The sequence below is a fragment of the Leopardus geoffroyi genome, chromosome A2 (assembly GCF_018350155.1).
Source record: "Leopardus geoffroyi isolate Oge1 chromosome A2, O.geoffroyi_Oge1_pat1.0, whole genome shotgun sequence".
Lineage (NCBI taxonomy): Eukaryota > Metazoa > Chordata > Mammalia > Carnivora > Felidae > Leopardus > Leopardus geoffroyi.
The window spans coordinates 7,545,792-7,570,123 of NC_059331.1; the positions used below are offsets into that span (position 1 = coordinate 7,545,792).

The following is a 24,332-nucleotide window of genomic DNA, read 5'->3' on the forward strand; positions in this document are numbered from 1 at the left end:
AGGAGTGAAGTACTCAGAACCAAAGGGCCACATATTATATGATTCCATTTATGAAATGCCCAGAATGGGCAAATCCATAGGGACAGAAAGATTAGTGGTTGCCTACCACTGAAAGGTTTGGGGGAAATGGAAAGTGACTGCTAATGGATATGGGATTTCTTTTTGAGGTGATGAAAGCTTCTAAAATTGATTGTGGTGATGGTTGCACAAGTCTGTGAATGTACTAAAAACCATTTAATTGTATACCTTAAATGGGTGAATTATATGGTAAATGAATTACATCTCAATAAATCTACTTTAAAAAACCTCAGCCCAACATCTAACCTCCAATTCAAGCTGCCTCAAACCCAACTCAGATCTTAACTGATGCCATCTTGACTTGCCAAACTTCCAATCCTCACTCCCCATTCATAGCAACCCCTACTTAGTTCTACTCAGTTCATCCTACCTCCCACATCAACCCTAACTCACGTCAGTACAACCTCCAACTCCAGACCTTTACCTCAATCCACTGATTTCCCAACCTCCAGTTCAGCAGATCCCATCATTAATCCACCGCAAACGCACTCAACTGACTCCAAAGCAGCCTCCAATGACTCATCTTCAAGCCATTTTCAACATAACTCGACCAACCTCTACCCTCTAACACCCAACTCACCCCGAGGCTCAACATGTAACTCAATTCTCTCTCCCCCCAACTCATCTCCTGACTCGCCACCCAGATCTTTGACTTCTAGTCATTTCATCTCAAACCCAAACCACATCCCATGTCACCTCTTGATCCATTCCCTCACCCTCAGCTCAGCCAATGACTCCAGGACTAACCAAGATCAACAGAAAGATCTAGCTATTCTCTCCCTCTCTCTCTCTCTAAGTTTGGTGTATTCCTAATAGGTTCACATTTTTTTCCAGCTTTATTGACATAGAATTGACATATGACATTGTCTAAGTCTAAGCATACAACCTGTTGATTTGATACACTTGTATACTGATCACAACCGTAGCATTAGCTAACACCGGCATCACAACACATAATTAAAATTTCTTTTTTGTGTGCTGAAAACATTTAAGATCTCTCTTAGAGATCCGGTGATTTTTGACTCTTCTTCTAGGGTTCTGAAATGGTAAACAGACCCATCGTCTCCGGTGAGTACCATTATAATTGGTTTCCCCCACCTCCCAAAGCCACCTCTACCAAAAGACACTTTTAAGACAGGTGGTGGCAGATAACCTCAGGTGAGACAAGAGCCTGACCTTAAGAAAGATAGAGGCAGCACTAGATGAAAGACACAGGGACACAGTTCACTGGTTTATTCTCAGACTTGAGATGCCAAATATGCCCTATGGCCCCGGAGGGGTGGGGATCATGCTAGAATCTCTCTCATCATATCCCAGCCTTCCCTAAAGGAGGAAGCAGATTAAATATACAACAGAGGGGATTTTCCCTTTTAATACAGACCCAGGTATAAATAGGGCAGCACCATTAGGATCCCGACTCACCCCCACCATCTTGGCTCCCCTACCACCTGGCATGGCAAGGTGAGTTCGGGGAGATATGGGTGGGGGCAGTACTCAGAGCTGGGCTGAGGCAGTGGAAGGAGCACCCAGCTCAGTCCAGGGAAGCCCCCACTCTTCCCTCTGTAGCCTGACTTCGGTTCCTTCACTGTGAACCCACCTGAAAATAGGAATGAGCGAAGGGGTCCCAGCCTGGGATCAGGAGACATCCAGTGCTTAACTATTGGAAAGGGGAGCACCACCAGGTGTTGGGGGCACTGACTGAGGAGTGGGGAGGCAGGCATGGGGGGCATTCATCAGCTCTGAGTTAGAAGTTCATTGCATGGGGCCTCGGGGGTGGGGAGCTGAGGGCTGGGCAGGCAGGCAGAGCCAGACTACAGTATGTCAGCTGTGGTGCAGTGAAGGGAGGCTAGACTTGAGCCAGGGGAGTGCAGCCCCCGGCCCCCTGGAACGGAGAAGGAAGACTGCTTGACCGTGATGAGTAGACTCTCCCCTGGCTCCACAGTCACAGGACACGATAAATACGGTGGCTTCAAAGCCTCAGCACCAAAAGTGCCCCGTCTGGGGCTCCCTCATTATCCCTCCCACCCCAAGACTCTCAGCTGCTAAAGCAGACAGGGCCCAGTTCAAACCCAAACTTCTGGTTCGTCTGGCCGAAGTCAGTAGCCGCCACGTCCCACAGAGGCAGAAACCCCACTTGGGAAGAGCTGAACTCCAAGAGGGTCTTCGTCTGTCCCTTGCGGAGCTGGGAAGACAGAACGGGGAGTTAGCAGGAGGGCAGCCAAAGCCTCTCCCCACTCTGGCCGGCCCCTGCCCTTCCCCTTACCCGGCAGCCATCGTAGGGGACAGCGATGGTGGCTGCTGTCGTCTGGTTGAAGGACACCTCTTCCCCGTTGGCCCCGAGGAAACGGAGGGAGCGGCCGTAGTCGCCTGCAGCTTCGTCCAGCCAGGCGGCAGAGTTCTGGCAGGAGTAGGTGAAGCTCTGGCGGGCTGTGGCACTCAGCAACTTCAGGAAGGTCATCTGCACCACGTTCACCGGAGACCCATCAGCGTCCACGTAGGAGAACTGGGGGTGGGACAAAGCAGGAGGTGAGGGTGCCCCCAGTCACCCCTACTCCTTCTGCGGAACCTCCCTCCCAGGCTCTCCATCCCCTGGCAGACCCACGACCTCTGCCACGTCCCCTTCTTTGGGGGTGGCCTTACCCGCCATCCAGCCCCCCACAGTTCCCCTGTGAGCCCCCCGAGCGCACGTGGCTACCGAGCACTTGAAATGTGGCCAATCAGATGGAAACCTTCAACCATGTTACTTAACTGTTTAATTAAAAATTTGTATTTATGCTTTTACTTTAATTCATAACTAATAACTGAGCCTCCATCCAGGTATCAGAGAACTTAGGTGTGGAACAACTCGAGTGTGCGAACCTACTTTTTCAAAGGCAGATTTTATGAAATCTAAGTATGGATCAAGAACCTCCAATGAAATTTAGTGCCCAAATTACGATGTGCTATAAACGTAAAATATGGGTCAGACTCTGCAAAACTCGTAGGGGAGAAATTTTAAATGCCTCAGTAACCTTTATATTGATATGACACTATTTTAGATGCACTGGGTCAAATAAAATATATTATTAACATATCACGGGCCTGAGAGAGCCTGCTGGGTAATACGTCCCTTCTGGCCTCCTTCTCATCTCTGTATCATTTCCATGTGCCCCTACCGATGTTTTCTGGAATCACCTCCCAGATAAAGTACTTGCAACTGAGTCTGTGTGGAAGGGTCTGTTTTGGGGGGAACCCAAACCAAGATACCCCCACGTTATATTATAGCTTTGTTTCTTGGGTTCCCGTCTGCCTGCTTCCTTGGTTATGCTCCCGGTAGAGTATCAACTTCAGGAAGTCAGGAACTGTGTTTATTATTTGCTGCTACATTCCCAGTGCTTGGCAGATACACGTATGTCATGTAAACAGTTCCCAAGCTGAACCCCAAATCCCCCCACCCATCAAACCTGTGCTTCTCATCTACATATCTCAGAATGTCACCAGACACCAGCCCACCAACCTTCTCCTCCCTCCCTTCCATTTCATCAGTGACTAGGTCCTATTGGCCTCTCTCTTAGATTTTCCAAGCCATGCCCTCCTCCCCACCCCCACAGCACCAGCTCCAGCCTGGGCCACCTCTTCACTCCCTTGGGCCAACATGCCAGTCACCGGCCCCTCCCTACCTGCCCCGCAAGCATTTTTCTAACTGAGAGGTTAGATGTGGGTCCTTCCCTCACTTAAACACATTCCATGGCTCCCTGCTGCTCGCAGGTCTTTCTGGGGAGGTGGGCCTAGCCCTCGCCTGCCTCCCCAGCCTCCTTTCTTACCACATTCCCCTTCACACTTTCTAGAGCAGGGCGAGTGGCTTTTTCTTTCAATTCCCCAGACCCTCTTTTAACTCTGGACCTTTGTGTATGCTGTTCCCTCTGACTGGAACACTTTTCCTTGTCCTCCCTAACTTGCTAACCCAGCTCATTCTTTAGGCCTCAGTTGATCTGTGACTGCTACCAGCACGCCTCTGGGACTTGCAGCACTGCCTCTGGATTTCCACCATACCCTGGGCTTCCCCCATTCACATCTGACGCTCCACACACCCCTCCCCTGCCCCCAGTCTGCTACCCCTACCAAGCCTGCAATCACCATGAAGGCAGAGGTGAGTCTGCCCTGTTCCTCTCATCCCTCAGAGCCCCTCCTCCAACTCCGCATGCCAGTTCCCACCAGTTTTCATACGATCCCCCACCCCGGTCTCCAGCCGCTCACCTTCTTCCCTCGACGGAATGTGCTGTACCAGTTTCCCGGCTTTTCCTTGGACCAGGAGGCCATTTTCACCTGGGGATGGGCGGGGGTAGTCAGTGTAGATGGCCTGGGTGCCGGCCATGTCTTCCTGTATTTACCTCCCAGCGCTGAAAGTTGCAGACTGTATACCCCGGACCCTTGAGCTGTTGTTCTCTGGCCATGGGAGTTGGCTTGACCGGTGCACAGGGCAGACCATGGGGTTGGGAGTCCCTGCCCTCTGAGGCAGCTCTCCACCAATGACAAGAATGGATGGATAAATGCTCAGCTCCCTCTCCCTCCCCCACCTGCCTGTCCCACACCATCTCCCAGAAGTCTCCCAGTGGAACTGAGCCTTCAGTGCCCAATGGTGACATTTTAACCCTCATCGGCTGCCTCCCCCAGTCCCCTCTCACTTCCCCCCTCCTCTCCTGGTGCCTCCTGCAATCTCCTCCCAAGTAAATGACTCGCCCTCAAGTCTTTGTCTCACGGTCTGTGTCTGAGGAACCCAAACCTGGATCAGTCTTCACACCCCTCCCCAACACCTCTGGGCAGGAGGAAGCTGAGCTGGCGGGAGAGGCTCAGATACCAGCAACTGTTTAGAGATCAAATCCTACGTGGTCTGAGCTTGTCTGTATTCCCATCCACTAGTGTGTAAGGGTGCGGGGGAGGCGGAGGGTTGAGCTCCCACTAAACCAGGGCTCTGGCCAGTCAAAAATAATTATAAATAGGGGCGCCTGGGTGGCGCAGTCGGTTAAGCGTCCGACTTCAGCCAGGTCACGATCTCGCGGTCCGTGAGTTCGAGCCCCGCGTCGGGCTCTGGGCTGATGGCTCAGAGCCTGGAGCCTGTTTCCGACTCTGTGTCTCCCTCTCTCTCTGCCCCTCCCCCGTTCATGCTCTGTCTCTCTCTGTCCCAAAAATAAATAAATGTTGAAAAAAAAATTTTTAAAAAAATCATAAATAAGAGGGACATCACCATGCATTTTTGCAGGTTCTGTGCTGGCTACATACTTTACCAGCAGCAGAGGCATTAGCACAGCACCGCCCATCGTCAGTGTCTAATCAGTGTTCCTGATACATTGCATCAGCGCTCAACTGTACAACCAGTCCATACCTTCCTGAGCTCCGTTTTGCAGACGAAAAAAAAAACCCTATTCCCCCCAGTTTATATCCCAACCCGGGGTTCTAGAGTTGCTGCTGCCTGCCCACTGCCCTCTGCTGCTGAGCCTGATGGAGAAGCCCAGTATTCCTGGGGGCCCAGGTGGTCTCACCTCCCAGCCCACAGCCTGGAGCGCAATGAGTCCACAGGCCCCTCAGATAGCGGATCAGGAGGCAGTGCCTACAGGAGGTTAAGGGCTGGGACTCTAGAGCCAGCCTGCCTTGGGTAATCCTCGGGTAACTTCTCTGTGCCTCAGTTTCCCTCTCTGGGGGATGATGGCAGAACTGGGCCTCAGTGTTGATGCAGCTAAGTGCTCAGAACAGCCTGGCACACATACAGCACTATTTAAAGATCTGCCACCATTATTGTTTCCTTCACTAGATTTTCTCCTAGAAGGTGAGCTCCATAAAAGCAGAGTTTTGTTTTGTGTGATTCTCGGCTGTGGTCCCAGACCCTCAGACCTTCACAGGCCTTGGCATACAGCAGGTGCTCAACAAATGTCGGATGAAGTTAGGATAAGGTCCCAGACAAAGCCTGTGTGTGTGTTGGGCAGGGAGGGGAAGCAGGGGACAGCCTTTGGTGGAGGCGGGAGGACGGGCCCGGGTGATACGGCTTCCGGTGCCCTCTTTCTCCCTGCGCCCCCTGCCCCCACCCCGCCCAGGCACTCACGGTCTCAAACTTCTTGTCGGGATAGAGGCAGGTCTCTCCTCCAGCCGTGAAGTTGCAGAAAACCCTGAGCGCGTCCCGCGCACAGCCCTGGTTGGGGTCAATCCAGTACTCCCCTGCCGCAGAGCCAGGTGGGGTCAGTGAGTCGGGGGCGGGACCCTACGGCTTCCTGCCCACGGGGCCCAGGCAGGGGCGGGACCTCACCATCCTGCAGGTGCGGGTGGTTGCGGTGCAGCTCACTGCATACGAGGCCCGGACGCTCAGCTGTGCCGGGAGGGCGCCGCATCTGCTCCAGTTCGAAGCTCAGCGACGTGAGCGACGCCAGCACCTCCTCCAGGCCGCCCTCCGGGCCCTCCAGGGGCACAGAGCGCCGCCGTCGCCGCCGCCGGCGCAGCCCGTGCAGCTCGGCCGGGGGACCCTGAGCGGGGGCGGGGGCGGCAGAGGGGAGAGCAGAGATGCGGGAGGAAGAGACAGGAAGAGAGACAAGCAAAGAGGAGAGAGACAAGGGAGGCAGAGAGACACAGGGGTGGGGATAGATAGGAAAAGGGAGAGAGAGATCAAAAAGGGACGGGGGCCATCGAGAGGCAGAGACGGACAGGGACACATAGGAGGGAGAGAAAGAAAGACCCCGTGATGGGGAAAGGCCGAAGCAGTAACACCGTGGAGGGATCCGCAAGGGGAGGTAAAGAAAGCAGAGGGAGAGAAAGAAACAGAGGCAAAATTGTGCAACAAGTATTTGAAATAGAGACAGAGGCCAGGAGAGATGGAAGGGACGGAGGGAGAGATGGTGGGGGAGACAGAGTCAAGCAAGACAAGACCCAGTCAGAGCCCCCATGGGTGTTCCCCTAAACCCTCCAACAGAGCCGGCATCCTCCCTCAGCTTTCAAGACACCTCCCTCCCCACCTGGGTGCCCTGAGCACCTGCTGTGTGCCCCACCCAGTTCTGGGCACTTGGGGACCCAGTGGGACAGACACTCCCAACATATTCCCTGCGGAACCTACCGGAGGGCCAGGGGGGCCAGGGGGGCCAGTGTCGCCACGGGGACCAAAGGATCCCTGCAGAGAGAAGTCACTTGGGAGTGAACTCTGTCTATGGAGACCCCTTCCTGCCAACACACACACTCACACACACACTCACTCACTCACACAGCACTGGGGGAGGGAACTGCAATTTTTTAGCCCCCACTATAAAACACTCATTTCCTTTCCACATTTTAACATCTCCGAAATCAAAATCTAACATCTTTGGCAAGTCATAGTTTCCTTGTCAGAACTGTTTTTTCTTCACAGTAGTTTCTAAAATAATGGTGCATCTCACAATCGGTGGCAGTTTAGATTTGAAAAAAATACAACGGTAGGTGTTGAGTAAATAGTCGAATGCATGATTGAATGAGTAAATGAATGAATGCAAAGGGATTGAGGGTGTGGTGCCGTTGAAAGGGGTGGGAAGCCGGGATGTGGGAGCCTGAGGGAGCAGGGCATACTCACCGGGGAACCTTTTGAGCCCTTCTGTCCCAGAGGACCCTGTGAGGTAGAGACAGGGAGGGCTGGAGTCCCAGCTGCCCTACCACGGTGACCCCACCCCACAAACCCCTCTTACTCACCGCCACACCTGGGGGCCCAGGGGGGCCCAGAGAGCCGATGGGACCGGGGGGACCCTGAAGAAAGGACACCAAGGTCATCACTGATGGGGGTTCACCCCTGTGATCCAGGCACATCCCCCAGACAAGCCTCCAGTCCCCTCAAAAAACAGGCCACAGACACAGCCTCCAACCCACAAATTCCTAGATGGAGACACCCCCCCCCCCGCCATTTTCCCCAGACACAACTCTTATCATTCTAGACCAGGCTTCCCAAGCCCCCAACCCCCACAGTCTCCAAATAAGCCCCAATTCTGCCCCCCCACCCACCCCTTCCTCTGAACACATTCTTTCCACTTGGGGTAGAACACACACTCACGGGTTCTCCCTTGGGGCCGGGGGGGCCCTGCACGCCTGGCAACCCCTGATCCCCTTTCTCACCAGCTTCCCCAGGGGGGCCGATGAGGCCAATTAATCCAATGTGGCCCTGGAGGACGAGAGAGGCACACACGGGGAAAGAAATATGGTGGGGGGATTTCTAGAGGATTTTTCTTCTAGAGCCTCGGGGTAATGAGGTTGGGAGCAGAGGAGACCCCAAATTCTCAGCCCTCTGGCCAGGGAGGGAGGTAAATGTGGAGGAGACAGAGGTAACTGGGGGAGAATAATGGAAGGAGGTATCCTTACTTTTTCCCCCTTGGGGCCAGCATCTCCCTTCAATCCTGGAAGGCCAGAGGGCCCCTGGAAGGAGAGTGAAGCTCAGTTAGTCAGGCTCAAACACAAAATCTCAAGGTTCATGTGGGTGATTGGAGGGTAGTCAAATGGGAAATTACTCATGTTTCAAATGGGAATTACCAGGGATGTGGTCATGGGAATGGTCAGGAGAGAGGGGTGATGACAAGGGATAATGAAAGGCTGGCTGGAGGAGGTCCAGTATGAATGGTCCGTGGTCAGGATCGCCGTGGGTGGTCAGTGTTGACTATCAACATAGATGGTCAGTTTGGCTTGTCATGATGGTCACTGTGGTCGGTATAAACCACCAAGATGGAGGGTCGGTATAGACCATCAGGATAAGACCATCAAGATAGATGGTTAGTACAGGTGGTCAGATGGACTGTCAGTGAGGGGTGAGCCCACGGCACCAGGTGGCCACTGGATGCCCAGTGTGGTTCTCCATGCCGAGACACCAGGGACAAAGAGGTCTCTTACCAGGGGTCCAGGAGGGCCCATCAGTCCAGGAGGTCCCAGGAGGCCTGGTTCACCCTAGGATGAAGCAGAACGTAGGGGTGCTGCACTCGGCCAGACCCCGTGTAGATGCCCCCACCGCCCTCCAGGGTCAGCCACCTCAGGCTGTGATTAGAAAGCATAAGGTGGGTCACACACAGAGGGTCTGATCCCACCCTACTCACCACAGGGCCGGGGATCCCCCGAAGACCCTCAGGCCCCACACGTCCAGGGGGCCCTCGAGCCCCCACTGGGCCCGTCATCCCTGGGGGCCCGTCAGGACCTGGTTCCCCCTGAAACAGACCAGGGCAAGGGAAGGGCAGAAAGTGTCAGACAGTTCCTTCCTCCCGGCCTCCCAGCCAAGAACCATCAGGGAGGGGGAAGGAATTGGGGCACCCATTCTGATGGCCCATCTGTTGGCCGAGGATCAACACGGGGACCCTCCCTGGGCAGGGGGAGGTACTCACCTTGGCCCCTTTCTCCCCTTCTTTGCCTTCTGGACCCATGCGGCCTGAAGGACCCTGAGGAGGGAAAGAGTGTAGGAGGGATGCTTTGGGGGTGAGGGGGCCTGTGGAGGTGGGCGGGGCCTGTGGGGGCCTGTGGGGGTGAGTGGATCAAAGCTGGAGCCAGGTCAGCCAGGAGGCAGGTCTCACTTACCCTCTTGCCAGGGGGCCCAGGGGGGCCAGGCTCCCCAGAAGCTCCAGGCGGACCCTATGGATATGTAACAGTACGAGGGTAGTATTAGCTCACGTCGGTTGAACAGGGCTATGTGTCAGGATGCCTGTGATCCCAGGACGGCCTTCCCCAGACATCCCCACAGCACCAGCCGTCTCCCACCTCCTCCATTAAGCTGCTCACCGTCGTGGTGAAGGCCCAGAGCGGCAAAGCAGGTGCTGTATGGGGGCCCTGGGTACCTCATCAGCCTACTCCTCCAGCCCCCCAGTCTACCCACTCACCAGCCCCAACCCCCCTCTGCCAGCACGACATGCTCTGCTCCCCCACTCACCGGTCCCCCAACATCACCAGGGTCTCCCTTCTCTCCTGGGGAGCCGTCTATACCCTGTGGGGGATGGGAGGGGTCATGGAGGCAATACGAGTTTGGGGTGAAGCTTGGGGACACATAAAGCTTATGTGCTCCCCTGACCTTGCCCAAGTCTGTGGAGGGAGGCGAGATGGGGGCAGAATTAGGAATATATTGTGGGAATGGGGGGCTCACACACACCGAAACTCCTGGGTCTCCGGGGGGGCCTAGATCTCCTGGGAGCCCAGTGGGGCCCTGGAAGACAGAATGACGAATAATCACATTTTTTTTTTAATTTTTTTTTCAACGTTTATTTATTTTTGGGACAGAGAGAGACAGAGCATGAACGGGGGAGGGGCAGAGAGAGAGGGAGACACAGAATCGGAAACAGGCTCCAGGCTCTGAGCCATCAGCCCAGAGCCTGACGCGGGGCTGGAACTCACGGACCGCGAGATCGTGACCTGGCTGAAGTCAGACGCTTAACCGACTGCGCCACCCAGGCGCCCCCGAATAATCACATTTCTGAATTACCGAGCATTTGTCTGACAGGTGAACAGCGCCCAGGCACAGCTTGGGCTGCTGAGGACACACTAGTGAACAAAACACAAAATCCCTGCCCTGGGAGAGAGAGCTTTCTACAGTCTAACGCGTGTAGGCGGTGACCTAGGGGCATCACATGCATCACCTCACTTCATCGATCAGGTGTCTCCCAGCCCACGACTCAACAGGACTGACCCTCAGAAAAGGGGTGAGATGCAAACTGAGGTCCCACAGACTCCGGAGCTCCTCACTGCCCTGCCAGCCACCCCAAGCCCCACTGCCGTGGCCGGGGGAGGGGGGGCGGTCTCAGCCTCCACCCTGGTGCTAAATCCCACATCAGCCCCAGCTCTGTTGCCAACATTTCCAGATCGGTTCTGTGTGGGAGCAACTTCCACCCCATCCCGTGACATACAAGCGTGCCTTTGGTCATTGTCAGCCACGTTCTGGGTGGCTCGGGGGCCAGCAGGTTGGAGGAGGGAAGCCCTGCTCTAGAAGTCGGGGAGCAGGGTCAAGGCCCCTCCCCATGTCTGCCTCCTCTTCTCCGAGGACTCACCACGTTCCCTTTGACTCCATCCTCTCCAGGGGGGCCTTTCTTGCCTGGGGGTCCAGCAGCCCCAGATGGACCTGAGTCCCCCTTTTCACCAATTTCTCCCTTGGGCCCCTTTGTAGAAATAGAGGTCGGAGGTCAGAATAGCCTAGACAAGAGTCCAGGGTCAGGGGTCAAGGGTCAGCATCCCTGGACTCAAGAATCTGGGTAGTCTGGGACTTCCTGGGGCCAGGGGTCAGAGTAGCCTAGACTGTCCAAGAGTCAGAGGTCACAGGATCTAGGACTTATAGGAGTCAGGGGCAAGGATGGCCCAGGTGCTCAGAGATCATGACCAAGTTTGGTCTAGCCCACATGCCACATTGGAGTGAATTAGAAAAGGGGATCCCTCTGGGAAGTTCATCCCCAACTCAGGGTGTATGGCTTGGATCCGAGCCCCCACCCCCTCTCTCAGCCCCACACCCTTGTGCAGTGTACAACCTGAAGAACTCTGTGTAGCAGCCCTATCTAAGACCGTCCAGGGCTCTGTCATCAAGACAACTGGGGCTACCCATAGGTCCTGGGTCAATGGGTGACTCTGGTCTGCCCAGGAGTCAAGGTGCCCCAAGATGCCCAGGGGTCAGAGGTTCCCTGAGATGGGTGCAGGGGCACAGGACACAGTCACTCACAGGGATGCCTGGGGTTCCTGGGGGTCCTGGGTCTCCAGCCTCCCCTGGCTCACCCTGTAGGAGGCGAAGTTGAGGGTAAGGAGAGGTCTGATTATGACAGACAGGAAGGAGCTCCCCAGAACAGCCACCCCCAAGCAAGACTGGCTGTGCCTTCCCAACCCTAGGCAGTCCCCTGCCCCCTTTCTCTCACCTTCTCGCCCACAGCGCCCGGCTGACCAACTCCCCCAGGCAGCCCTGGAGGGCCCTGGAGAGACAGCAAGGGGTAGAAGTGGGACTGCAGGTTGCCAACAGCCCCTTCGTGGGAAATGGATGTCCCCACCTCTCAGGCATCCTGCCCACCCCTCACAGAGGGTCCTCACCTCCGATCCACTGGGGCCATGGGGGCCCCTAGGGCCCGGAGCTCCATGGGGACCCTGTGAGACAGTCAGAATAGCATCCAGTGACCTCACGACCCCTCAAAGGCACCACTAACCACAAACGCCATCCTTAATGCCGGTTCCCAGCATCATCTTAAAATGACAATGTGCCCTGTGACACCACCACCTCCAAATCAGTCCAACGGTCACCACCACCCTGCTTTCCTCGTGCCCTCCCACCTTCCCCAGGTTGTCCATACCATGGACCCTACATCTCCGACCTCCCCTTTCTCTCCAGGAGGGCCCGGCAGTCCCTGTGGAACAAAGAAGCAAGATTGGAGCACAGAGTGTGGGGAAAGAGGCCACGCCCCCAAACTCAGACACACACCTGCAGGCCAGGGGGGCCAATCACCCCAACGAAGCCTCTCACTCCATCATCTCCTTTCTGTCCAAAGAGGCCTGGTGGTCCCCTGCGTCCCTGAGCCCCATCTGCTCCCTGGGAGAAGGACAGAAACAGGGCACAGTGAGGGTGTGGGTCAAGGGTGGGAGACAGGGTCAAAGTCAGGTTAACGGTTGCAGTCAGGTTTGGGATTAAGTTTGGAAAGGGTCAGGGTTGGGCTTGGAGGTGGGGGTACAGGTTAAGGGTACAGAGTTTGGGAATTAAGTCAAGAGTTGAGTCAAAGTTTTCAGATGGGCAGCGAGTGGTGAGATGGGCATTGGGTGGTGGGTTGAGGTCAAGGTCATGAGCAGTGTTCCGACGAGGTGGAGGTGAAATTTAGGGTCGGGCTTGACATTGGGGCCAAAGTCAGATTCAAAGTTTGGGTCCAGGTTTGGGGTCAGCACTGGAGGGTGGGTCAAAGTTGGGCTTCAGGGTAGGACTGGGTCAAGGCTCAGATTTGAAGATAAAGTTTAAGCTGGGATTGAGGTTCAGGTCATAAGTGGGGTTGAGACTGGAACTGCGATGCCCTTCAGGGTTCAGGTTGAGGTTGGGATTGAGCCAGACTCTGGGATGAGTTCCTGTTGGGTGTCATCACAGAGGGGTAGGGGTGGGGTTGAGTTTGGGTCTGGGTCATGGTGGAGGACGCTGTCCCTTCCCATCTGGGATCCAGGCAATGGCCACAAAGCCAAGAGCACTCACCGGGGAGCCTGGGTGTCCCACGGGACCCCGTACCCCTGTTGGTCCAGGCGGGCCCTGGGGGAGGGAACACAGCCAAAAACACCTCAAATTCAAGATTGGGAGCGCGTTCAAGATGACATTCACTGCCTCCCACTGCCCCCACCAGGAAGCAAGAGCTGCTTCCCCCACAATCCTGTCGTCCTAGCCACCAACAAGTGGGATCAGATACAGACATCGTCCAATGCTTGGATCACTAGGACTTTTCCCCAGAAGTCCCTCCAGGGACTGAGCTGGCTCACAGATGCGACGCTGTGGCTGAAGGTCCTAGAGGGAAGCTGGGGAGGTGATGCCCCAGGGCCATGCAGAGTCACAGACAGAAAGATGGCCACCAAGGAAAGGGAGAGGAGAGGGTAGCCATCTCAGCACCCTTCCCATTCTCCTGGGGTCCCAGCTATCCCCCTCATCCTTCACATCCCTCTGCCTTCCCCCAGGCCCACCTCCCTCACTGGCCCCCACACTCACCGCATCCCCTTTATCGCCTTTGCTCCCTTTGTTGCCAGGGGCACCCACTTCCCCCTGCAGAGGAAACAGGTGAGGGAGGACCAACATGGCCTCTCCCTACCCTGAGCCCCCCAGCCCCTCCTCCACGAGCTCTTGTGTCCGTGAACTCACCTTGTCCCCATCCTCGCCAGAAGGCCCAACAGCTCCCGGCGGTCCAGGAAGCCCCAGGGGCCCTGGGATCCCATCTTTGCCGGTGGGGCCAGGGGAGCCACGTTCGCCCTGATGGGGGAGTGGAAGAGGGGATGGTCAGGGGCCAGGGCAGAGGTGAAGGTCCGGGGATGTGGGGGGTGCTGGGTCCTGAGGATGCTTGAGGACTGTAGCAGGCAGGCACTTACCGGGGACCCCTTCTCGCCTGCAGGGCCAACAGGGCCTTGGCCTCCACTTTGGCCAGGAAGCCCCATGCCTCCTGCCGGGCCCACAGGACCCCGCTCCCCAGGAGGGCCCTGGAAACAGGGGTGAGAAGTGTGGGAAAAATAGCAAAAGTTCTCATGGATAGAGGGGGTTTCAAGCCACCAGGCACTGAGGTAGGTAGTTAACCAGCGTCATATCCATCTGTTCCCTTCCGCACAGTGGCCAGAGGGACACCTGAGTCAGGGTACACATGTCCCTCTGCCCACAGCCCTCCACGGCTCCCACCTCACTCAGGGCAAATGCGAAGTCCTCCTGGTAGCCCACAAGGCTCTGCACGAGTTGCCTCATCACCTCCTGCCCTCTCCGCCTCCCACTCACCCGTCCTCACTTCTTTCCAGTCACACAGGCCTCTTCAGCATTTCCTCCAACATGCTAGCACACCCCAACCACAGGGCCTTTGCACATGCTATTCCCTCTGCCTGGAACACCCTTCCCCTGTATATCCGCATGGCTCCTCCTTCACCTCCTTCAGGTCTCAGCTCAAATGTCAGCTTCTCAGGGGGCCTTCCTTGACCAACCCATTTCAACTGCTCTCTCCCTACTCCCCCTTCTCTGTGTCATTCATCACCAACTAGAACAGAAGCTTCAGGAGAAGGCAGGTTTTTATATGTTGATGTCTGGCATGCAGGTAAGTACGTGTCAGACGGATCATCTCACTGAGATTTACAGTCTGTGGGGCGGGGCTGTGTTACAGATGAGAAAACTGAGGTCACGAGGGTGACCCAGGCCTGTCTGACACCCAAAATAGTGGACTTAATCATAGCGATGCCCAGCTTCCCAGATGCCCCAAGCCCCCCCACACACACACACACTGCCCCCCACCCAGCAGATGGGGTTACACTTACATTGGCTCCAACGGGGCCCAGGGGGCCTTTGTCACCCTTTAAACCAATAGGTCCCTGAGGGAGGAGATGATTCAGTCAAGAGACCCCCCCAAGGGTGTGGCCCAGGTCCTGTCTTCACTCTGGGGGCTCACAGGTCCCACCTTCCTCCTGAGCACTGAAGGTCAGGGGTCTCTCTCCTTTAGGTCCCTCCAGCTATGATTCCTTTACCGCACCCGGGATGCCATCACCATGTCCCTCCCCCCGAGCCCCCCTTTCCTTCTCTGCTTCACAGGCCGGCCAGGCACATTTAGGAGGGGTTCCAAAGAATACTCACGGGGTCCCCAGGGGCTCCTTGGGGGCCGGGGAAGCCCCTGGGTCCAGGCGGCCCTTCCTTCCCAAGGGGCCCGGGTGGCCCCAGGTCTCCCTACGGGAGTGCAGGGGGAAGGTCAGCCTCCAGAGAGGTGCGGAGGTGCTTCCCCCTCTGTGAATCTGGGCCCCTCCCCCACGGAGCTGATTCTGAGCCTTGGGGTGGCATGGGGCCAATCTCTGGGGCCACTCAGCCAGATTTCTTAGGGGGTAGGGTCTCACCTTGACACCCTCTCTGCCTTCCAGGCCCGGAAGACCTTGTTCACCCGGAGGTCCAGGCGGGCCTGGGGGGCCCCTCTCGCCCAGAGGTCCCGCTTCTCCTGTCTTTCCCTGGAGAGGAAGGAAGCTTCTCTTGAATGGAGGCCGCCCGGGGTCGGGGGCGGTGGGGGGGGGGGGGAGGTCTGTCTGAGATGCACCTCCCCCCGAAATATCTGCAAAACTGGAAAGACCTGTGGGCTCCCTTCTGACCTGAGGACCCACGACACCAGCTGGTCCAGGTGGGCCTGTCTGACCTTGGAAGCCCTGGGGAGAAAAATTTAAAGGGGTGTCACATGGGAGAGAGAACCAGAGAGCCTCAGGGGGTGAGGGGTCAGAAGTCAAGGGGCCACTCACCAGTTCTCCTCTCTGTCCAGGGTGCCCGGGACGCCCGTCCTTCCCCTGGGGACCCTGGGGAGCAGGGTGGGAGGGAGATGAGACGGCACTAAGGAGTCTCCCCACTCCCTGGCTTCCCTCCGGGCCCCCCCCACCCAGGGTGCACGCACTTACAGGGGGACCCTTTGGCCCGGGGAATCCAGGAGGGCCCTGCAGACCTGGGAGGCCCTGAAATGGAACCAGAAGCCACGGTCTCATCCCTCCTGCCCCCCGAGCCCCACATACCGAGCACGCGGAGTGCTTTCTGCATGCCGGGCAGGGGGCCAAACACGCACCCGCAGTCATTCATTCCAATTGTCACTGCAGCCCTTTGTGGTTATTCCCATTTTATAGAGGGGGAAACTGAGGCCCAGAGAGGTGGAGTGACTCGCCCAAGGTCACGCAGCAGCTGAGTGGCAGAGCTAGGGCTTGAACTCACAGCTCCGGACTTCAGAGGCTGCGTTCCTTCCACTGCACCCTAACCACCTCCTGGGTTCGTCTCCTATCCCGAAACACACACACACACACACACACACACACACACACACACACACACACTCACCTTTTCCCCAGGGATCCCAGAGGCCCCGTCCTGGCCCACATCACCCTAGGACAGAGTGGATGGGATTCAGGCTGCAGGACAAACTCACAGGGAGGGCCGGGGGAGCCCGGGCCGGGGGGGCCCACACGAGGGCCCGATCACCCACCCAGCCCATACCTTGGGGCCCGGTTGCCCGGTGGGACCCGGTTGGCCCCTCTCTCCACGGGAGCCCTGAGTAGCAAAGAAGCAAAGATGAGAAGTGAGAGGGTGCGGGAATCTAGGAGACAAGCCCGACTCGTCTGGGCCGCCTCCCGTCGTGACCCCTCCTTGCCCCACCAGGGACACGGACATAACCCAGACCCCAGACGCTCTGCCCTGCCCGCTCACGATTCCCGCCCCCCCACCCCCCGCCTCTCCTCTTGCAGCCCCTCCTCGCAGCCCTGCCCCCCAAGGCCCAGCAGGATAGGGGAGCATTCACTCTTCTTACTGGTGGCCCCCGCTCTCCTTCCAGGCCCGGCTGCCCCGCTTTGCCCTGGAGAACAAATCAGGTGACGGGGAAGCAGAAGACAGTTATGGCACAAAGACGGGAAACACACACAACCGGGCACAGACCCAGAAAGGCACCTGCTGTACATTTCTTCACAAGCCTTTCACACACACACACACACACACACACCCCTACGCACGTTTATGTCCACGGCCACGCACGTGCATGCAGGCTTATGTCCTTGTTTACCGCAGGCCCACAGGCTGTAACACCCAGACCCCATCTGATCTACACCGAGAGGCACCCGTACACGCAGACTCACGCACAGTAACGCGAGGTGGGGTCACACCTACCTGTGCCCCGCACCGCAGATGGGAATATGCATGCAGACAAGTGCTTCCAGGCTTAGCTACGGGGGCCTACCCGCTGCCGTGCAGAGCTGCACGTGTTCCCCCGAATAAGCCCTACCCTTCCCCCGGCCCCCAGACTCACCCGCTTCCCTTTTTCTCCTAATGGTCCCAGCGGCCCAGGAAAGCCAGTAGATCCCTGAGTTGAGAGAAACAGAGAGAAAAGATGGGGGGTGGTGGTTGTGGAGTGGGTGGTCAGCAAAGTTGACCCCTCACCCTTCAGCCACTCCGTCCTTTCCAGAAGTTCCTTTGGTCCTTCCAGGCCCATCCTCCTCCCAAGCAGCCCTCTGCCCTCCTCTTACCCCTCGCTCACCCCTTGCTCCCTCCACTTCAGCCACACTGGCCTCCTCCATGCTACTCAGGCACACCAGTACACTCCTGCCTCAGGGCCTTTGCACTGGCTGCTTCCTTCGTCTAAAATGCTCGTCTCTCAGGTCCCCACACAGGCAGGTATCCCTATCGTCTGGATCTCATTTACATGTCAGTTCCTTAGAGAAGCCTTCTGCCACCATCCTGACCACTACGTCTTCCAAGTCACCCTCTGTCACCTTGTCCTATTTTGTTTTCCCATAATATTTATATTGAAATGACCTTGTTCACTTGCTTACTCATCCGTTGTCTGTTTTCTCTGCTCTGACATGGTGCTCTGATCTCCTGATCTTAATCCCCTCAACCTGGTACACAGTCAGGGCTTACTGGATATTGGTTAACTGACTGACCCCAGTCCATGCTGTCCTGCCCGTTTGGAGGCATCCTCCCCCGTCCCCACAGAGGAACACATCACAGGTTCTGCTATCCCCTCCCGCTCCTCACCATGTTTTGAATCCCAGACCCCCCACTGGATTAGCTGTGTGGCCCTGGACAAATGGCCTACCCTCTCTGAGCATCAGTTTCCTCATTTGTAGCCTGGGGACACCAATGATACCTCCCTCACAAGTTTTTGGTGAAGATTAAAAAAAAATTTTTTTTAATGTTTATTCATTTTTTGAGACACAGAGAGAGACAGAGCATGAGCAGGGGAGGGGCAGAGAGAGAGGGAGACACAGAATCCGAAGCCGGCTCCAGGCTCCGATCTGACAGCACAGAGCCCAACGTGGGACGCGAACTCACGGATCATGAGATCATGACCTGAGCCGAAGTCGGGCGCTTAACTGACTAAGCCACCCAGGTGTCCCTGGTGAGGATTAAACAGAAAAATGAATAGAAAGCATTTTACACTGTGTGTGGCACATAGTAAGTGCTTATGAAATATCAGCTGTCATCATTCATGCTGATTATCACTGACTGCTATGGACTGAATGTTTGTGTCCCCTCAAAATTCATACGTTGAAGCCCTATGTTGAAGAATGGTCATTTGGAGGGGCGCCTGGGTGGTTCAGTCGGTTAAGCATCTGACTGGCTCAGGTCATGATCTCACGGTTCGTGAGTCCGAGCCCCATCTCGGGCTCTGCGCTGACAGTGTGGAGCCTGCTTGGGATTCTCTCTCTCTCTCCCTCTGCCCCTCTGCCCCACCTTCTCTCTTTAAAATAAATAAAATGAGAAAAACTTTAAAAAGAAAAGGAGTCTAGGTCTCTCTGTCTCTCTCTCCCTCCCTTCTTCCCTCTCCTTGTCTCTCTTTCTCTCCCACTGCCATGCTAAATCTTTGGTCTCAGACTTCTAGCATCCAAAACTGTGAGAAATAAATTTCTGTTATTTCAGCCCCTCCCCCCCCCCCGATCTAAAGTATTTTTGTTACAGCGCTAAGACCCTGACACTGGCTAAGGCACCTCAACTCAACCAACACACCATGCCTTCTGCCGTGTAGCACGCGATGCCCAAAACACACAGACTGGTCGTGGCTAGGAGGCTTTGCTCTAACTCCCATGAACTTCTGCTCCAGCAGATTGAGTTCTATTCTAAGTTACGGTGCCTTGAGTTTTCCTCCCAAATCGGTTTATGTCAGTTGCCCCTGCTCTTGGAGTCATGTGACTCAGTGAATGGATGGAATGAAGAATGGAAAAAAAAAAAAAGACATCTATTGAACCTAAGTCAAATGGAAAAGACTCTCTATAGAGAGGGAAGTCACTGAAAAAAAAAGTCACTGTCAAGTTAGGCACGCATAAGATGACTGCCAGATGGAAATGACAAACTGTGGCACTCTGGAAGGATTCTGCACTCAGCTCTCTTCCCAAGTGCCCAAGTTTCTGCTTCATTTTATATAAACCCACACTATAAATCATCAGTGATGTAATGAGGGTGTGGTTTAGGCAGAAATACATGTCTAATCAGCAGCCTCATCCATCAAAACATTGGCAAAACAAACGCACATTTTATATAAGTGCATTTTAATGTGTTATAATTCAAGATATGTCAAATATGTATTTTTTAAAGTTTATTTATTTTGAAAGAGAGAGAGAGAGAGAGCAGGAGCAGGGGAGGGGAAGGAGGAAAGAGAGAGAGAGAGAGGGAAAGAAAGAATCCCAAGCAGGCTCCACACTGTCAGCACAGAGCCCGATGTGGGGCTCGATCTCACAAACTATGAGGTCATGACCTGAGCCAATATCAAGAGTCAGACGCTTCACTGACTGAGTCATTTAGGAGGCCATTTCTGTTTTGTGTGTGTGTGTGTGTTGTTTTTTTAGTTTATTTATCTTGAGAGACAGAGAGAGTGTGTGCGTGAACATGAGTGGGGGAGGGGCAGAGAGGGAGGAGAGAGAGGTCAGATGTGTATTTTTTGTGATTCTCCTCCTTACTGACTTTGAACCGACCTCAATCACACCAAATAAGAAGGATCCTATAGTTTGATTACCAAAATTATCAATGTTACTATAATCAAGTTGATGAGACAAATACAGGATCTCCATTTTGCAACAAGCAAGTGGGTTCAAGAGACTTGACCAAGGTCACTTAGCAGGTAAGGGGTCGGTATCTGAACCCAAGTCTGATGCGAAAGCTCACGTCTTCGCCGTCTCTCAGTGACCCGTGGGGTGGATGGCTCAGTCCCCCAGACCACAGCCTGGCCCTCCAGATGCTGATTAGTCTCTGAGTCCTGCCCTGGCCCACCCCTAACCCCTTAGCTTCTTACCTTAGGGCCTGGACGTCCTGGGTAACCTGGGAGACCTGGCAACCCCAGCTTGCCCTGCAGAAAAATTATGGGACAAAGGTCAGGAGTTGAACCCTGAGGATCAGGAAAGAAAGGGCAGGATGGCTGGGACAGGGGGCCGGGACAACAGCGTAGAATTCAGGGAAACATGAGTTCAAGTCTTGACTCCTGCCTGCTACAGGCATGTCTTTGGGCAACTCATTCCATTCAATTCTGTTGCGAACCTCAGTTTCTTTGTCTGCAAAATGGGGGTAAAAATGCCCGTGGCCCGCGGTGGGGATAAAAATCAGATAATGTAGTATGTGCAATCTCTCTATCATGATGAGTGAAGGAATCAGAGACGGTAAGCGAGGTAGCAGTCTCCTGAGGCTGGAGACAAAACAGCCAAGGGCAGAAGGCAAAGGGCCAGGGAACACCTTCGCTGCAGGATGGGAAGCTGCAGGGTAGACTGGAGAGGGTGACCACGGTCCATTTACCTTCTCCCCAGCTGAGCCTGGGGGCCCCTCCTCGCCGGCCAGCCCCTCCTGCCCCTTCAGCCCTTCGGGACCATCTTCTCCCCGAGGACCGGGGGGCCCGGGGGGTCCCTGCAATAGAAAGGCGGTATCAGGCCCTGTGTCACTCCGGCCGCCTCCAGCTCCCTGTCTTAGCCCGAGCACCCCCACCCCCACCAATGTCTTCCCCAAACTCCCCAGGACCACTAGATCCCTCATCTGGAAATCATCTTACCCGATCTCCTTTAAGCCCCCCATCGCCCTTGAAGCCTGGGAAGCCATCCTCTCCCTGGGGGAGAGAGAGTGTTAGAGGCCCGAGGTCAGAGGTCAGGGTTTCAGGGAAGGGACACAGCCAGAAGCCCGTTATTAGGGCTCCCCTCAACCAGGACTCCCCTTCCTTCTCACCTTCTCTCCTTTCTCCCCCTGGAGGCCACGGTTGCCAGAGGTACCCTGAAAAACAAAAGAGACCTCCAGTCCCTCTCCTGCTTCAGAAGGGCCTTCCAACTCAGTTCCCTGTCCCAAAACAGTCAGGACAGTCCCAAAAGGATATTGGACACGAGTGGAAGGGGGCAGCCTCGGAGGAAATGACCCTTCTCCAAAGCCTTGCTAGTGTGGTGTGCAAGAGGCTGCCTCTCCGCCCCTCTTCCCACTGGCAGCCTCCCAAGGTCATCTGTGTGGGGGTGTGCAGGGAAGGCCAAATTTCCGAGTAATTGATTCCAATCTCCCGGGGACACAGTGTCCACAGTTCCTTCTGGCGGGAGAATGAGGATGAACATTCCAGGCCCCAGTCTCATTCTAAAGGCAAAGGAATGTTCCCCGTTGTGCTGGCTACAATGCGACTCTGTGCCTGGCAACAAAGCCAGTCTGTGCTTAGCTACACCAAGGCTGCTCAGTTCAAGCCCAGGTGCCCAAACCCCGGGCTTGGGTTGCAGTGAAAACTGCACTTGGCTACAACGTGACTGAGCTCAGAGACTATAAAGAAATTGCACTTGGAAACAGCCTAACTGTGTTTTGACAATAGCATGACTGTCTCCAGCCACAGAAAGACACGTGTAACTGAGCTCAGAGACTGTAATGAAATTGCACTTGGTTACAACATAACCGTGTTTTGACGATAGCATGACCGTCTCCAGCCGCAGAGACACAAGGTTTAACTGAGCTCCAAGACGACAATGAAGTTGTACTTAAATACAGTACAAGTATTTTGACCCTCGCCTGCCTCCGGGCAATTCCTTTGACTGCAGTGTAACCAAGCTTGGCTACCGTGATTCTCTGACCCTGGCTACAACGAAACTAGACTCAGCTACAACATGGCCTTCAACTCGCTCTCTATAATTATGGCTGGTTACAACATAACTCTGACTTTGGCCACCCATAGGACTCTGTGGCCAGCTGCAATGGAACCACCTCCTTGGCTCGGAGATAACTGAGCTTACCTCCAGTGCAAAAATGTGACAAGTGCCTCTTGGCTACCACCAAACTCTGTTCTCAGACCACAGGTACCATACTTGGCTACAACGTGACTGGACTCATACAAATGTGAAGTCCAACGTCCCTGCCCTCGGTCAACAGTACGGCTCTTGGCTTATCCCAGCATTTCTGTGCTTGAAGATCATATGGCCCTGGGCTTGAGGTAAGACATAAACTGTCTGCTTCACTACAGAGTGCTGATCTGGACTGAGCTTAGGCCCTTCATGGGCCTAACTATTCTCAGTTACAAGGTGATAACTACATGACGGTACCTCCCTTTGGCTGTTCAGCTCCAGGTAACACACACATTTCTACATATTGTCACTCAGATTGAAACCCCACTCCCACCACACCTTTCCTGCAGATCGATACCTCTCAGCACATGTGCACAGGTTTACCATGAAGCTGGTTCCCTGGAGCTCATGCCAATGAATCACCCCTACTTATGCGCCCCAAGCATCACCTACCTTCACACCCCGAGGTCCAGGATAGCCCGGGGGTCCTGCTGACCCTGGTGGACCCTGGGATGGAGAGAAGATCAGTGCCGTCCTGTCCTTCCCCCTCCATGTTACCAGTGCCCTCATTCCTCTCCTCATGAGCCCCTGACTCCTGGCCCTGCCCTACCAACCCTCATCCCCAACCCGGCCTCTCTCCAGGCCACTCACCTGGGCCCCTTTCTCTCCTGTGGGACCCTCAGGGCCTGGGTGACCCTGGGGAAAGAAGTTGTCAGGGACCTGGATTTACCATCCAAATTCCCAAGCCTCCCCCTTCTCCTTCCTCCTTCTGCCAGCACCCACTTCTCACCGGAGGGCCATCCGATCCTTGAATGCCTGGAATACCTGGGTTTCCAGGGGGGCCCTACAGTAGGGAGAGACACAGAGTCTCAGTCTGGCATCCCACCAAGAACAGCCCTGCTCAGACATGCAGCGACATCAAGGTCACAGAACAAGCACACCCCACAGGCTACGAAACCTCTCCCTAGCTCTGCCCAGTCTTACTGAGTGACCCTGGGCCAGCCCCTTTCCCTCTCTGAGCCTCAGAAATCCTTCACTCCTGGGAGAGTGGAGACAAAGGAGGTAAAAACAGGGTGAGGAACACGTTGGGCTGGGGGACTCCCCAGCTATACCCCTTTCTTTAGAAGTGCCTCCACCTTCATCTGAGAGAGGTGGGCCTAGGCAGGCATGAGGTGACCCCCTGTGTTCTGCGAATAGTTGATAGGTCCAGAGGCAGGCACTGGGTCCGACTAAACCAATCATTTTCTTCTGAAAATTTGAGGCAAGCGACGTCTCACTTCATAGGAACTATGATCAGGTGGGTTTAGGTAAAGAAACTATCAGGCCATGCGGAGCTGGGGGCTGAAATGGTGATAAATCGTGCAGAAACGGGACTGGCGGGGGGTGGACAAAGACACGTGCAGGAAAAAGCCTGTCTGCTGAGGGAGAGGGAACACATGTGCCGGGGAATAAAGATGACACCACAGGACCCCAGAGAAAGGCCTTCCTGGCCCATGGATCTCGCTAATATTTTTGATGACGGTGGCTTCTGTGGGTTCCCCTAAACCCTGACAATGTGCCCTTATTTCCGTTTCTCCCAATCAACCCTTTCCCGTCAGTGATTTTTTTTTTTTTTTTTTTTTTTTTAACTCTCAGCTTGCTGAAGGATTGTTGCGATTCACCATTATCCAGGGCTAACCACAGGGCCCTGGTGGGAAGCTTTTCCTGCAGCAGAATTGAAGGAAGAAGACAGGAGAAGGTGGTGGTAGGTGGGGTTGTCACTCACCTTCTCCCCAGGAGTGCCAATGGGCCCCTGGGGGCCAGGGAGTCCCTGGGGACATAAAGAAAGAAAGAAAAAAAAAAAGGAAGGT

At 55.1% G+C, this 24,332-nt stretch overlaps 1 protein-coding gene across 3 annotated transcripts in view; it reads right to left on the bottom strand.

The window, feature by feature from the left end:
• Window positions 1–1,296: 1,296 nt before the first annotated feature.
• The window catches only part of COL5A3 (collagen type V alpha 3 chain), a 36,082-nt gene continuing 13,046 nt past the window's right edge, over window positions 1,297–24,332 (bottom strand). For 2 of the 3 annotated variants that reach the window (XM_045491834.1, XM_045491833.1), the window contains exons 24-67: window positions 24,248–24,292; window positions 23,273–23,326; window positions 23,134–23,178; window positions 22,936–22,989; window positions 21,404–21,448; window positions 21,234–21,287; window positions 20,984–21,091; window positions 20,490–20,543; window positions 17,511–17,564; window positions 17,019–17,063; window positions 16,709–16,762; window positions 16,553–16,597; window positions 16,126–16,179; window positions 15,973–16,026; window positions 15,829–15,882; window positions 15,583–15,690; window positions 15,329–15,418; window positions 15,016–15,069; window positions 14,095–14,202; window positions 13,871–13,978; window positions 13,721–13,774; window positions 13,220–13,273; window positions 12,470–12,577; window positions 12,342–12,395; window positions 12,085–12,138; window positions 11,916–11,969; window positions 11,726–11,779; window positions 11,067–11,174; window positions 10,175–10,228; window positions 9,959–10,012; window positions 9,610–9,663; window positions 9,420–9,473; window positions 9,138–9,245; window positions 8,938–8,991; window positions 8,416–8,469; window positions 8,111–8,218; window positions 7,756–7,809; window positions 7,640–7,675; window positions 7,154–7,207; window positions 6,356–6,569; window positions 6,155–6,267; window positions 4,315–4,383; window positions 2,342–2,581; window positions 1,297–2,260 (exon numbers count right to left, since the gene is read on the bottom strand). In XM_045491834.1, the coding sequence (XP_045347790.1) occupies window positions 2,114–2,260; window positions 2,342–2,581; window positions 4,315–4,383; window positions 6,155–6,267; window positions 6,356–6,569; window positions 7,154–7,207; window positions 7,640–7,675; window positions 7,756–7,809; window positions 8,111–8,218; window positions 8,416–8,469; window positions 8,938–8,991; window positions 9,138–9,245; window positions 9,420–9,473; window positions 9,610–9,663; window positions 9,959–10,012; window positions 10,175–10,228; window positions 11,067–11,174; window positions 11,726–11,779; window positions 11,916–11,969; window positions 12,085–12,138; window positions 12,342–12,395; window positions 12,470–12,577; window positions 13,220–13,273; window positions 13,721–13,774; window positions 13,871–13,978; window positions 14,095–14,202; window positions 15,016–15,069; window positions 15,329–15,418; window positions 15,583–15,690; window positions 15,829–15,882; window positions 15,973–16,026; window positions 16,126–16,179; window positions 16,553–16,597; window positions 16,709–16,762; window positions 17,019–17,063; window positions 17,511–17,564; window positions 20,490–20,543; window positions 20,984–21,091; window positions 21,234–21,287; window positions 21,404–21,448; window positions 22,936–22,989; window positions 23,134–23,178; window positions 23,273–23,326; window positions 24,248–24,292 (3,294 nt within the window). In that variant the 3' untranslated portion in view covers window positions 1,297–2,113. The remainder of the gene's footprint in view (window positions 2,261–2,341; window positions 2,582–4,314; window positions 4,384–6,154; window positions 6,268–6,355; window positions 6,570–7,153; window positions 7,208–7,639; window positions 7,676–7,755; window positions 7,810–8,110; window positions 8,219–8,415; window positions 8,470–8,937; window positions 8,992–9,137; window positions 9,246–9,419; window positions 9,474–9,609; window positions 9,664–9,958; window positions 10,013–10,174; window positions 10,229–11,066; window positions 11,175–11,725; window positions 11,780–11,915; window positions 11,970–12,084; window positions 12,139–12,341; window positions 12,396–12,469; window positions 12,578–13,219; window positions 13,274–13,720; window positions 13,775–13,870; window positions 13,979–14,094; window positions 14,203–15,015; window positions 15,070–15,328; window positions 15,419–15,582; window positions 15,691–15,828; window positions 15,883–15,972; window positions 16,027–16,125; window positions 16,180–16,552; window positions 16,598–16,708; window positions 16,763–17,018; window positions 17,064–17,510; window positions 17,565–20,489; window positions 20,544–20,983; window positions 21,092–21,233; window positions 21,288–21,403; window positions 21,449–22,935; window positions 22,990–23,133; window positions 23,179–23,272; window positions 23,327–24,247; window positions 24,293–24,332) is intronic. The other variant, XM_045491835.1, reaches the window with a different exon arrangement.